The 14,719-nt window shown below is 35.4% G+C and overlaps 1 protein-coding gene across 14 annotated transcripts in view; it reads left to right on the top strand.

The window, feature by feature from the left end:
* The window catches only part of Ccser2 (coiled-coil serine rich protein 2), a 162,851-nt gene that overhangs the window by 98,491 nt on the left and 49,641 nt on the right, over positions 1-14,719 (top strand). For 6 of the 14 annotated variants that reach the window (XR_015447368.1, XM_087201139.1, XM_087201137.1 and 3 more), the window contains one exon: positions 12,826-12,855. The exons of the other annotated variants lie outside the window; for them this stretch is intronic. Coding sequence is in view for 5 of the 6 variants with exons in the window: in XM_087201139.1 (XP_087057265.1) it covers positions 12,826-12,855 (30 nt within the window). In the remaining variant the exon portion in view is untranslated. The remainder of the gene's footprint in view (positions 1-12,825; positions 12,856-14,719) is intronic. 14 annotated transcript variants of the gene reach the window in all.

The following is a 14,719-nucleotide window of genomic DNA, read 5'->3' as shown; positions in this document are numbered from 1 at the left end:
TTTCAAAAATTTATCTGTAGGTTTTTGGGGGAATTTTTAAAATATAAATAAGCAAATCATCTGCAGTAGTGACATTTTTTCCTCTCCAGTGTTTGTATTATTTCTTGTTTTATCATTTGGCTAGGAACTCGAATAAAGTATTACATTCTTCCTGTCCTGCCCCTGAGCATAACAGAAATGCTTTCAATGTTTGTTAAGTATGATGTCTCATATCATTTTTATGGATACCCCTTATGAGATTAAGAAAAATTGTGTTTATTGTGCTGATGATTGAACTCAGGACCTTGCACATGCTAGCAAGCACTCTACCACTGAGCTACATCCCCAGCCTTTTTTTTTTTAATATTACATTTTTGAAACATCTTACTAAAACATTTCAGGTGCCGTTTTCAAGTTTCAATAGCTCTTTCTCTGGAAAGTCATGATAGTAAGTTGTCTGTGTCATCCCCAAATACTTGTGTATTTCCTACAAACATAGATAATACCTGCTGTAGCTACAATGCAGGCCTCAAAAGCAGGCAGTTAGTATTGATACATTACTACTGTATAATCCTCAGAGACTGTTCAGGTTTTGCTCTTTGTCTTAGTAATATTGTTACAGTGAAAAGATCTCTTTCAGGGTCACGTGTGCATTTAGTTGTCACGTCTCATTTCCCTCAGTCTACAGTAGTTCCTCAGTCTTCACTTGGATCACCTCAACATTTAATATTATAGGCCAATTTTTCTGCCAAATGCTTCCAGTTTGAGTTTGTTCAGCCACATGATTGAATTTAGGTTATGCAACTTTGACAGAAATGTCAATACCAATGCTGCATTGTTCCTGCTGTATCCCATCAGGTGGCCTGTGGCTTTAGTTTGTCCCATTAGTGATATTAATTTTGATCACTTGATAAAGATGTCTGTTAGCTGTCTTGAAGCTTAATTTACTTTTTCCCCTTTATAATTAGTATTTACAGGGAGGAATTTTGAAACTATGCAAGTTAACAATTTATATAGTGATTTATTTATATTAGTATGGACTCATTTATTTTATCCAGTCCATTATAATATATTAACGTAATTCATTTTTATGCTCATGCTGTCCAAGATTTGGCTGTTGAGCACTCTTTCAGACTGGATTCTATTTCCTTATGACATGTGCTGATTATTTTTTAAGCACTTCTTTGGTCTTTGGCAGTGTAGGACATCCAGGGTTATTTATTATTTTCCCTGTCCCAACCTGGAAACATCTATTTTCTCAAGAAGCCGGGCCTCCTTTCCATGGATAATGGTACAATATTTAGAAGCCAAGATCTGGGGACTAGGTGTTCTTGCTGCTGTTAGATGCTGTCACTCCCTCTCAAGGTGTGTGTTGTTATATTTAAATGTGTACCTGCATGTGTGCGTGGATTTGTCAGTATTTATATAGATATACTTTGACTATATTTCTGTGTCTATCTGTATTGGAAACTATGAGTTCATACTTACGGCTTCAGTTGTTTAAGTACAGCATTCCTGCTTTACCACATTTACAGTTCTCTAAGAGTGAGAAAGTGGATTTCTGTGCTGATTAATGTGTTTACTCTTTGATCAACTCCTGTTGTCACCCATTTCCTGCCACCAGTTTCCCCCTTTCCTGCATGCTTACCTTCTCAGCCCACAAGGGCTTTGGTAGCTTGCGCTCGACTGTGCATATCTGATGGTTCCCCTCCTCACCCACTAAGATTCTGAATCCCCATACATGGCTGCTTGCCCTGCATACACCTACCTCATAGTACTTAGGCTGTGTTTTCCTGTCAGCTCTTTGGGCTCTGACAGCTACACTGGTCCCCTTCTCCACGTGGATGCAGCCTTCTTAGCTTCCTTAGCTCTGATTCAGACTTGGGTTTTCATCCTTTTCCTGCTTGAGCTCTGGCAGCCCTCGTCAGGCCTCACATGTCTGAGTACTACTTCAACTTTACATGGGCTCTGACAGCCCAGTCCCGGCTACTCTTATGCATATACATTCTTTCTACAGATACTTGACTCTGATATCAGTCTGTTCCCCAGCCCTCATTTTCAAACTTGAAATGGTAAGCTGTTTCCCTACCTGCTTAGACTCTGAAACTCCCTGCTGAGCTGTCCTTGTTTGTGTGGAGACTTGTGTAGCTGCATGTCACTGCGTGGCTTGTTCAGAAAGGGTAAGTATTACAGCTTGTATCTAGATGTCCCCCTCAAAGCCTCATGGGCTTGTAGATGGGTCCTTTCAGAGGTATTCAGATCTAGGGTGCATGATACTTGGATTAAGGGTGTGTGGTACTAAATTAGTCCACTGATTGGAATTAACATAGTTCTGGGTGGCATCAACCAAAAGGCTGGTATCTTGGATGGGATAAAATGAAAAGGCAGGCTGGCTGCTGCTTTTGCTACCTTCTGCCTGCCCTGCCATGGACTGTTTCCCCTTTGTCATGCCCCCTCTGCCATGCCACCCTGCCTTGGAGCCAGCTGAGTATGGACTCAAACGCCTACAAACTGTGAGCTGAAATAAACCTCTTCTTTATCTTTGGATGTTGAATATTTTGTCTCAGCAACAAGAAAAGTAACTAAGTCAGGAGGGTGAGGAGGAGAATTAACTTTTTTCTTACCCACTATTGGATCAAAATTTACATGTAGATAAAGCATACATATTTTAAATGTACCATTTGAGTTTAGTTCTATGCTGTTGCATAGTCAAGACAGAATGTTTCTGTACATGCTAACATTCTTCCAGTTCCTTTTGCAGTCACTTCAGGCCCATGTTTCTACTACTCTGCTCTCTGTTAATAGTTTATCTTTCCTACAATTTCACCTAAATGGGGTCATCTAATATGTACTCTTTTCTGGATTTTTTTTTACTTGCCTTAGTGGCTTGGGCATTTATCTGTGTTTTCTATCAACAGTTCCTTCTTTTTTATTCATAGGTACCATTCCATGTTACATTTGTGTATCACAATTTTACTTTTTACCCATTTACCTATTGATTAAAAAATTGAGTTGTTTTCAGTTGTGGGATAATTGAGATGATGCTGACTTTCTAGACATTAATGATGAAAATGAATAAAAATAAGTAATTTTAAGAAACCAGAATAGACAATTCAGCGCAGAGATTTATGTTCAGAGCAATTTTCCCACTTGTTTGTTGTGTGATATTAGATAAATACCTAATTTGTACCTCCATTTACTCCTGATAGAGAACAGAGTGTATAATAAGCACCTGTTTCAGGGCTGTTCTGAAGACTGCATGAGTTAATTCAGATCACATGCTGAGCACAGTGTCATATATATATATATATAGAGAGAGAGAGAGAGAGAGGACAATATATGTTAGCTACAGTATTAACAATAGTAATAATAGGCACAGCAATAACAGCATGAAAGTTAGTGATTATATGGGAGTGGTTAATACAATGTACATTTATTATCTCAGCATTTCTCTAGGTCAGAAATTTGGGCACCGTTTAACTGGACTCCTTTCTTCAGAGTCTCACAAGGCCCGCAGTGATGTCATTGGCCAGGGCTGAGGTCTCCTGTGCAGGGTCTGTTGGAGAAGAATTTGCTTCTTAGCTCACATGGTTGTGGGCCCCATTCAGGTACTTGAGGTTGTTGAGCAGAGGGCCTCACAGTTTTCTGAAAGGTCACCTTCAGTTCGTTGACCACTGTGTGGACCACTCTCTATGCTGCAGCTCACAATGTGGAAGCTGCTTTATCAGATCAAGCCAGGGAGAACTTGAGCTACCAAGGTAGCAGTTGCAAACTGTTGCCATGTAGTCATGAAAATGCTGCTCTTTCACATTGGTGGAAACCAGCCCACACTCAAGGCAAGAGGATTACATAAAGGTAATTCCAGAAGTGAAGACCACTGAGCTGTCTTAAAGTCTGTCTGCCACAGACTTTCCTGAATACCTTTGATCTGTATTTTCTGAATACCTTTGATCTGACAATGATGTTGCTGTTTTCAGTTATTTGGCTGAAGCTTGTTTTTATTGTTTATTTTTGTTTTTCCTCTTTAAATTCATTTTAACTGATACATAAAAGCATAAAAATTATACGTATTTATGGAGTACTAGGTGGTGTTTTGATATGTATATACATTATATAATCTTTAAATCAGGTTAAACTTACCTCCTCAAACATTTTTCATTTCTTTATGGTAAACGCATTCAAAATCCTTTCTTCTAGCTTTTTGAAATATGTAATACCTTATCATTATCTGTAGTCACCCTACTATGTGCAAAAGTGGCCCAGAGCTTTTTATTCCTATTGACTATACCTTAATGCCCAATGGTCAACGTCACTTCATCCCTCCACTCCTTTCCAGGTGTGCAGCACCATACTTGCTACAGTTTCATTTTTGTGCTGAGTGGTATTCCATTCAATTTATGTAATACATTTTCTTTGTCTGTTCATACTGGTGAGCACTTTTTGTTTTTTTTCATTTCTTGGCTATTGTGAATGGTGCTATAATAAATATGGCAGTGCAGATGTTTCTTTATTTCATTTCCTTTGGATATATAACAGTAAAGGGGGTTTCTGGATCATGTGATACTTCTTATTTGTAGTTTCTTGCAGAACCTCCATACTGTTGTCCATAATGGCCTTCCTAGTTAAGTAGTGTGTTTAGGATTCCCTTTCCCCGCATCCTTGCCAGCACATGTTATCTTTTGTCTTTTTGGTTATAGCCTTTTTTTGTTGAGTCAGGTGTTATCTTGCTGTGGGTTTGATTTGCAGTTCCCTGATGATTAGTCATGCTGAGCATCTTCTATGCTTGTTGGCCATTTAGATCTTCTTCTGTGAAATGTTTATATAGGTTTATTTGTTATTTCACTGTTGAGTTTTAAGTTCCTTATATATTCTGAATATTAACCTCTTGTCATATTTATAATTTGCAAATATTTTCTTTTATTTTGTAGGTTGTTCACTTTGTTGTTGTTGTTTGCTGTACAGAAGCATTTTAGCTTGTTGTAATCCCATTTGTCAATTTTTGCTTTTGTTTCCTGTGCTTTTGGGGTCTTCTGTAAAATGTTTTTCCCCATTGCAATGTCCAGAAGCATGTTCCTTATGTTTTCTTTGGTAGTTTTCATAGTTTAAGGTCTTACATTTTAAGTCTTCAATTAATTTAGAGTTGATTTTTATAACTAGTGAGAGAATACTAGTTTCATTCTCCTGCATGTGGATATCCAGTTTTCTTATCATCATTTATTGAAAAGACTGTTTATAATGCATCTTAACATTTCTGTTTCAAGTCAGTTAGTTATAAGATGTGTGTGTTAATTTCTAGGCTCTATTCTGTATCACTGATCTGTGTGTCTATTTTTATGCCAATACCATGCTGTTTTTTTTAAAGACACATTTATTCAGCATCATGATCAGACTATTACATTTAGCAATCAGTAGCATACCATGCTGTTTTGGTGACTATAGCTTTGTTGTGTATTTTAATACTATGTAGTGTGATGTCTCTTGCTTTGTTTTTTTTTTTCTCAACACAGCTTTGGGTATTCAGGACTTTTTTTTGTAGCTCCTACAAAATTTTAAGATTGAATTTTTTTCTAATTTTGTGACGAATGTCATTGGTATTTTGATAGAGATTGTGTGAATCTGTAGATTGCTTTGGGTAGTGCTATGCATTACATCTAGCTGTCCCCCCAAATCCTCATGTGGTCATAGATGGGGCTTTTCAGAAGTGGCTGGATCTAGGGGTGTGCAATGCTGGGAGTAATGATGCCCCACCCTGAGGCATATAAGGAACAGAAAGAAGGGTGCTGCTGCTTTGCTACTTTGCTGCTTTGCTGTCTTCTGCCTGCTGTGGACTGTTTCTCCTCTGTGATTCCCCTCTGCCATGTCACCCTGCCTCCGAGCCAGCCAACTATGGACTGTGAGCTGAAATAAATCTTTTCCTCTTTTAACTTTGGGTGTCGGGTATTTTGTCTCAGCAATGAGAAAATAACTAAGACAGACTGTACAAAGAAAGGCAAAGTTTTTAATTGCTGGTATTGCTTCCAATTTTGTTAGGTGTCTCAAAAGCAAATTCCATTTACTTTAGTATTTATTTAGTGATTGTTACTCTGTCATTTAGTATACTTTATTAAATATTTGTTGAGTACTAAAGATTGTGGCAATAATGAAGATAAAGAAAGCATAATTTTTGTCTGGTATACAGTATATTAAATTTTTACGTTAAAACTGGTTCCTATGAATTTTTTGCCACAGTCCTAAAGAAGGAATGATCAAGGGCCTGTGGAAATACCACAGCCACGAGCCAGTGGCAGTAAGATTGGTGGCAGAGCTCTGTTTAGAATACAAAATCTATGACCTGCAGCTTTGGAATAGACTCTTGCAAAAGCTTCTTGGCTTCAGTATGATTCCTTACCTAGGGAAAGTTTTAGCAGCCGTTTCTAGTATGGACTCATTATGGCAGGTTCCCTACTTCAGCAAAGCTTGGCAGCATGTGATATAGATGCCATTCCTCTCAGCCTCTTGTCCTTTAAGGCCCAGTTAGTTAACAGATTGCTGTAAGACTTTCATCGCTGTCCTGGAATATCCACTTTCAGATGATCTTGACCTGATGGGAATCACCAGGCAGTACGCCCAGTTAGAGCTTCTGGCTTTTGCATTAGCTTGTCTAATGCTCATGCCCCACTCAGAAAAGAGAAACCATCAAATTAAGAATTTTCTGGGCTCTTGCAGTCCTCAGATCATTTCACATCAATTACAAGAACATAAGAATTCTGGATAGTTAGCAGGATTTTCACATCAAATTAGAAGTCTGGTTCTGAATAATGTCATAAACAAGAAGGAATTTGGGATTTGGCAAAGACAAAATACTTTCAGGTGCTGAAATTGCACGATTAATACCGACAACATCACTGAACTAGTCAACTATTTGGCAAGTGACTTAAGCATAGACGAAACATCAGCCTCGATCGGCGAGTATTCAGAGCACTGCAGGAAGCTTATGTCACCAGATGCAGCCCCTCGTGGAATCCTGAAGATGCTCCTTAATGGATTATAGTAAATCATCAAACCTTTTTTCAAAAACAAGAGGAGGTTTGTAGTCTGCTACTAACTGACCATGTTTATTATAGTTTTAAAATTGTATGATCTATATGCAGTAGCTGTGTTATCCACAAGAATAACTAAATGCTCAGTATTAGTATAATTACCCAATAAAGAATGTGTATCCCGAGTTAATCAAGAAAAACAAATGGGAAAAAAATTAGAACCAAGATATATCATGTAAAGGTACAAATTGCCAATGATGAATGTCATCATATTGTATACCTAAAATGTACCAATAAACTTAATAAAAAAAAACTGGTTTTTGAATCCTGAGATGAGTTTTGTTCATCACAACTAGAATATTTGGTAATGAAGTAAAACAATAAAAAACTATTGGAGGACATCACATGCAGTAAGGATAAATACTATTTCACAAAACAATATACGTACATTGATATATGTATACATGTCTACATGTTTACGTATGTGTGTGTGTGTTCTTGGTTGTGATATAAAATATATTTCTTACTGTTTATTACCCCACCTCAAATATTCTGTGCTACTATATAAACAAAAGTATCAAGGCTAGTAAGTCTCAAAGCCGGGATTTAAAGTATAAGTAATGAAAGTATCACTAATCAATAAAACATCAAATTGTCAATAAATCTGAGTGATATTTGTGATATTTTAGAAAGAAACCTAAAAAGCTAAAAAATGTTGATTTTCTAAAGGAAGGCTAAATATTACAAAAATTATTTAATTTTAATGTACTAATCAAGATAGCTAGTTATAGTCTAGGTGACATACAAATAGTAACTACAAGAGTAATGTGTTAAAGGGGTAACAAATTATCTGTTATACAAAGGTTGTGTAACATAACAGTCTGAGGTGTATGATGTACATCTGTGGTTCTTTCCAGTACTAGATCTATTTATAGATTCAAAAATTTCAACCAGAATCACAGCAGCTTTACCTTTGGAATTCATCAAAATGACTCTAAAATGGAAGCACCAAAGGTGAGTTTTGTGTATGTTGAAAAAGACAAAAGAAAGGAGAAATTATATTTTAGAGTAAGATATAGTACTGACAGAAATAGACATCTAAACCAATGAGTGGGAACAAGAAACCCAGAAATGTGTGCTGAAGTATTAAACAAGAATTAAAAAACAATTGGATACACAAAGATTTTAATAAATGTTGAGGAAATTTAATGTTACCTTATAGAACCAGTTTTTAGTTTCTTATACTAGAGTAGACTCAGATGGCTTGAAGAGTTGAATATTTTTTTAAAAAACAAAATGTGAAAAAGTTAGAAATTAAAAATAAGATTTTTAAGTGGAAAAACTTATGGGAAGGGATATCCACATTACTCAGATGTATACAAATTAGATACTTAGGTTTATTAAAAATAAAACAAAAATATTCATAAATATGTTTGTTTAGATATTATAATGTTAATTCATATATAACAACATTCAAGTCTGTTTTTGAATGGCAGGTAGATTGTTTTTTCTTTTGTTCAAAAATGTTTTTACCCCTACTAGCTGGTAGGGTCGTTTATCTCATTCATCTCTGCAGCTCTTACTGAAAAATCATTCTCTATAAATCTCTATTTTTAAATCCTCTCAATTATAGCTTGACTCATTAGATTTTAAGTCCCATAGGTAAATCACGTTGCTACTCAGAAGTTCTTAGTTCACATTCTAGACTGTGTGCTGTGTGACAGGATTTAATCTATGTATCTTTGAATTAAAACAAACAAAACAGAAAACTTATTGAGAAGAAAAAGAAAACCTCTTGGCCTTCCTGCTGCTGCCTTTCCTGGGCTTCCTTTTCCAATTGTGTTGTAGCAGATCTGAAACACAAGCCAGCTTAGTGACGTCACCAGTGATGCTGGCCAGCAGGGCCTGGACAGCACTGTCACACTTTCTGTTAATCATCTCAAGTACCCATGTCCATTTCAGCTGCTCTGGAACTCATAGGAAGGTCCCAGTTTTTGCAGAGTCATAGAAGAACCACCTGGGTAAGATGGAATTTGGTGTCAGATTTGTGAACAACTTATGTGTGAAAGAGTTAAAATACTAGAACAAAAGTTTACCTTTGTACTTTCTCAAAAAAGAAAAGTGGAAGATGGTTGCCAGCAGTAGTCTTCTAATGTTCTTAGATGAGAAGATGGTTTATCCATGTGTAGGAAAATGCTGACGAACTTAACTAGCATTCCAATTACATTAAGAATTCAGAAATCCTAACTAGAAACCATAGAAACTGCTGACATTCAGGAAAGCAGCCCACAATACAATACTTGGATAGTCCAAGTATGAATTGGCTTGTGTTTTGTCCAGTTGGTGTGTTTTGTAATGTTTTTGCTTCAGTGCACTTATTAAATATATTTATGCAAAACATTCAGAATAGTGCCCAGCTCTGTTCAGTAAATGTTAAGTGTCACCAGGAAGCCTGGTTCTGACACTGAGGAGCCAGACAGCAACACACTTTAGGTTCTTGATTCTTTTACTTTAATGAAAGATTTCAGACAAGACATAAAGGCTGTCCTAATAGATTATGGATAGAGTTTTTGTAAAATGACAGATTTTCACAGAGACGAGAGAGAGAGAGAGAGAGAGAGAGAGAGAGAGAGAGAGAGAACACACTTTCAAGCCTGAAGGTGAGCAAGTGCAAGTGCGGAAGTGGCAGGTACACAGAATGAGATCTCAGGTTACACTTGGATTTTTCACCAGGTCTTTCAGGAATATTCTTTCCTTCTTTCCAGGTCACTGTTCTTTTACATGGAGAATGATTGGTGTTGATTTACTGGGTCCTTATTTACTCCCTAAGTGGATGTTTTCCTTTTAGTTTATCTTGAGATTATAGTGTTTTTTCTAACCCTCCCTCATGGTCTCATAGGACTTAGTATGAGCCTTGGACCTTATCAGCATGCTCAGAGGTTATATTCTCTTGAGCTAAAGTTTGAAATAACAGTCTTGTGTGGATTTTTATCTATAGCTAATGATTAAGAAAGTGAAGGAGAGAAGGGAAAAACATCATGACTTCTTTGCTGTTCAAGTAGCACCACCCTAGCTTGGTAATGTTTAACTTTCTGCCTAACAATAGCACCTTAGTATAAATAATGTGAAGAATGAAAATTGTATGCGTGAAGTTATCTCTTCAGTACTCTCTTTAAAAGATTATTTTCTGCTTTTTAGATCTATCCCTTCCTAAAGCTAAAAGAAACATTTCTCAAAATGTTTCCTTATTTTGTCCTGGACCCTTTCATCTTAGTCAGGGTTTAATAGAGAGTGCAGTAGTACCATTGGTTAGTGTCACATTTACTTGAGAAGGGGTGACTTTGCTCAGTTGGAGATTTTTTCAAGAATCTTTAGAGGTCTTGGGCTTTGATGTAAATAAAAGCCTTTTTCCTCTTTGGTCTCAAATCTAGATTGCTAGATTAAAAAAAAGACAAGATGTTTTTACAGTATAATAATAACTTAAAACAATTCCTAGTTGTTGAGGGCAATCATATATTTATGTTATTTAAAGTTTTTCTTTTTAGTGTTCAAAATACTAGCTTGGTAATTGGGACTTTTAGTATGGTGGTACTGAGGTTTAAGTCTAAGACCTTGTACATGCCAGGCAAGCACTCTACCACTGAGCTACATCCCTTTGGTATTATTTTATTTTAAAATTTTGAGATAGGATCTCACTAAGTTGTTCAGGCTGCTTTCAAATTTTCAATCCTCCTGTTTCAACCTCCCAAGTAGCTGGGATTACAGATGTGTGACACTATACCTGGCAGGGCATTTATTTTTAATTGATACCTAATCTTAGCACTGATAACATTGAACAGTATAGATATAATTAAATTCTTTTGGAATGTGTTGATATTTCCTTTATGGGCTGGAGCAGGGGTTAGACACCTTTTCCTTAAAGGGCCATATAGTAAACATTTTCGTCTTCTGAGGCAAGTTAAAATTGAAGCTATTATGTAGATATTTATAAAACCTTTCAAATGCAGCTACCTAATAATGTGGAAACCAGTTTTAACTTGTGGACTGTAACAAAGAAGCAAACTGGCCAGACTTCCCCTGTAAACTATGGTTTAACAGCATGGTTAATTTTGGTGACAGTTCTGTTTTTGTGAGTTAATGGGGTTAGTTCCTCAGTGAATGAAGTAATTTGGAAACTCCGGACCTTCACATTATCATTTTTTTGTTTATTTATTTTTTCTCTAAGTGTTTCTTTTACATTATCATTATTTTTGTTGTTGCTATTGTTTTAGAATTAACTAATATTTCAAAGATATTATTTATGAATTAGGCACTATGCTCCATTGTTTACTTAAATGACAAATATTTTCTACCAGTCCGTGACTTCTATTTTTAATTTTGTTAAAAAGCAGAAATTCTGCCCTTGAAGTCACATTTATTGTTTTTTTTTAATTGATCAGTTTTTTGGTATATCAAGGAAAACTTGACTCAGCCCAAGAGCACAAGAATTTTCTGTGTTCATTTCCAGATGTTTTATAGTTTTAGTTTAGGATTTAGATTGCCATCTGTTTTGAGAGTTTTTGTATATGATATGAGTTACGAGTAAAGTTCATTTTATTACATATAGTGTCAGCTGTCCTAGCACTGTTTATTGAAAAGACTGTGTTTTCTCTATTAAATTGCCTTTATAGTTTTTAAAAAAGAATCTCTTAACTATAAATGTGCCTGGAAGTTTTTGGACTTTTTTCTGTTACTTTGATCTGTGATTTATGGTATTACCGTACTGTCTGGATTACTAGAGCTTTATATATAGCTAGTCTTAAAATGTGAACTTACTATATGACTTTCCAACTTTGTTTTCAAAATGGTTTGATTATTTTAGTTCTTTTGCCTTTCCATGTAAATGTTAGAAGCAACTTTTCAAAAATATTCTGCTGGGATTTTGGTTGACAGGATTCTGAATCTGTTATTGAATTTGAAACATTGATATTTTAACAATATTAAATCTTTTAATTCATCATTATTGAGTCTCCTAGTTCATGAACAGAGGACACCTCTCCATTTACTTAGTTTTTCTGATTTCTTTCACACACATGTATCATTTTTTAATACACAGATTTTAACTATTTTTTTACATATTTTTCCTGAGTATTTTTTAAATTTTGATTTTGATTGTTTTCCTTGGATTTTCTGTTTTGTTTGTTTGGATTTTGGTTTCTAAATGCTATTCTTTTAAAAAAAATTCCAGATCTTTGCCATAAAAAAGTTACTATTATTATTTTGGGATTTTGAGGCAGTTTTGCTATGTAGTTCAAGCTGGGCTTGAACTCACTGTGTAGCCCAAGGTAGCCTTGAACTTGTGACAATCTTCCTACCTCACCCTCCCAAGTGCTGGGATTACAGGCATGTGCCACCACTCCTGGCTCCTAAACATTATTGATTTATATACACTGACCTAGCCATTGTTTCCTTCTGTGCAGGAAAACAAAAAGCAATGGCCTCTAATTTCAATTATGCACATTGTAATGGAAAAAAAGGTGTAGGAACTTAGTATAAGCAGATAGTCCTCTCACTTAATTCAACTATAAAATTAAGTAATAATTTACCAACCTATTATCTAAAAGAATTCAGATCTTTTTTCTTATATGTGAAAGATATAATGAAAGATAAAGTTAAAATAAGTGGGTTGGGGAAGAAAAATCTATGAGGAATGTGAGAATTGCTGATGTATTAGTTCTGGTAGTTTTGTGATAGATATTGTAGGGTTTTCTGCATGAAAAATTACATCATCTGAATGGAGATAGTCATATGTTTTCCTTTCTTAATTTGCCCTCTTTTTTTTTTCCAGAGGCAAAACATTTTCACTTTAAATAATGAGGTTAGTGTCAATATTTTTTAGATGGGCTTTATCATGTTGAGCAAGCTCTCTTTTGTTCTTAATTTGCTAAATTTTTTAAAAATCATGAATGGGTACTGAGTTTTGCCAGAAACTGTATCTGTCAAGATGATTATATAGGCTTTTAAATTACTTGATGTGGAGAATTACATTGTGTTTTGATTATTGTGAATCAGCTGTGCATCCTGTGATCCTCCTTACTCGTTCATGGTATACTTTCCTTTTTTATATATTGTTAAATTTGATTCTCAGTATTTTGTTAAGCATTTTTTCGTCTTTGATTATGAAGGATTTTGGTGGTTTTCTACCTGTTTTCGCTTTGATACCAGAGCAATAGTTGATTTATTTTTTGTATATGTGCCACTGAAGGAAGCACATGGTTTTTGAATATGTTTAATTTTGTTTCTCTTAAAGAGATTTAAAGGAGTGATATTATCCTTTTAAATTTTTAAAGAATTTGCCAGTAAAAGCTCTGACATTTAGGTCTTTCATTTAAGGAAGGTTTTAGACTATAAATTCATCTTCATTAGTAGTCATAGTTTTATACAGGTTACCTGTTTTGTCTTAGGTGCATTTTGAGAGCTTGTGGGTTTTAAGGAATTTTTCCATTTCATATAAGTTGTCTAATTTGTTTATATGTTATAATCTTATTGCCTTATCTATTTTCAGCATCTGAAACATCTAATATTCCTGCTTTTAGTCCTGATGTGGTCTTCATCTCTCTTCTATCATTTTTGCAGCTTTTTTAGGTATCTTAGTAGTTTCTAAGAATATATTTCCAGTTTCGATGACCTCTCTTAGTTTTCCATTTCATTAATTTCTGCTCTTTTATTTGCTCAAGTAGTGATAACACTTTGTATTAATGTAAGCATTTCATACCATAGTTTTTCCCTTTTAAGCACTGGGTGAGTTGCATTCCAAAGGTTTGGTATTTGGTGTCTTCATTTTCCTTCCAAGTATTCTTAATTACCTTGTGACTTCCTCTTTAGACCCATGAATGCTTTAAAAGTTTGTTGTTTACTCTACAGGTGTTTGGAGATTATCTTTCTTTTATTGATTTCTAGTTAAATGCTCTTGTGTATTTATAAATTTTCAGTTATTTTAAATTAAGCCTCTCAAATATGGGGGCTCATGTTTTTTACTATCCATCCATTATTTCTTCAGGTACTTAATGCCTTTTGGGGCAGGTACTTCTGCCTTTTTCTTTGGGACTTCTCTGACATAAATGTTAACTCTTTTTTTAAATTGTCCCCATGGGTCCCTAAAGAGGCTGTTGATTTTTTTCCTCTGGCCAGTGTCTTTCTCTTCATTGTTCAGACAGGATAATTTTCTGTTGATCTGTCTCAAGTACACGATTGCAATCTCAGATGCTGGTATTTATTTACTTTTGGTCTTTTTGAGACAGGATTTTACTGTGTAATTCAGAATAGCCTTGAATTCACTGTGATCCTCTTGCCTTGGCCTCCCAAGTACTGGGATAATAGGTGTGCGCTACCATACCCAGCTCTCCAGTGCTGGTATTTAGCCCTTTGAGTGCATTTTAAATATTTGGTTATTGAATTTTTTCTGTTCCAAAATTTCCAGTTCTCACTTTATATATTTTGTTTCTTTGATAAGACTTTTTCTTCCATTCACATCAAGAATTTACGTGAATGGGCCGGGGATTTAGCTCAGTGGTTTCACCGCCTGCTGAGCAAGCGCAAGGACCTAAGTTCAATCCCCAGTACCAAAAAAAAAGAAAGAATTTACGTGAACTTTGCTTTTGGAGAATTTTCATACTAGCTCTATTAAAATCTTTTCTGGTTAATTTTGTGTCATTTTGGCATTGGTATCTGAATTCTGAATG

Source organism: Heterocephalus glaber, unplaced genomic scaffold, assembly GCF_053883595.1.
Source record: "Heterocephalus glaber isolate CG9 unplaced genomic scaffold, H.glaber_assembly_v1.0 deba00001755, whole genome shotgun sequence".
NCBI classification, from domain to species: Eukaryota; Metazoa; Chordata; class Mammalia; order Rodentia; family Bathyergidae; genus Heterocephalus; species Heterocephalus glaber.
This window is presented reverse-complemented; position numbering and strand designations above follow the sequence as displayed.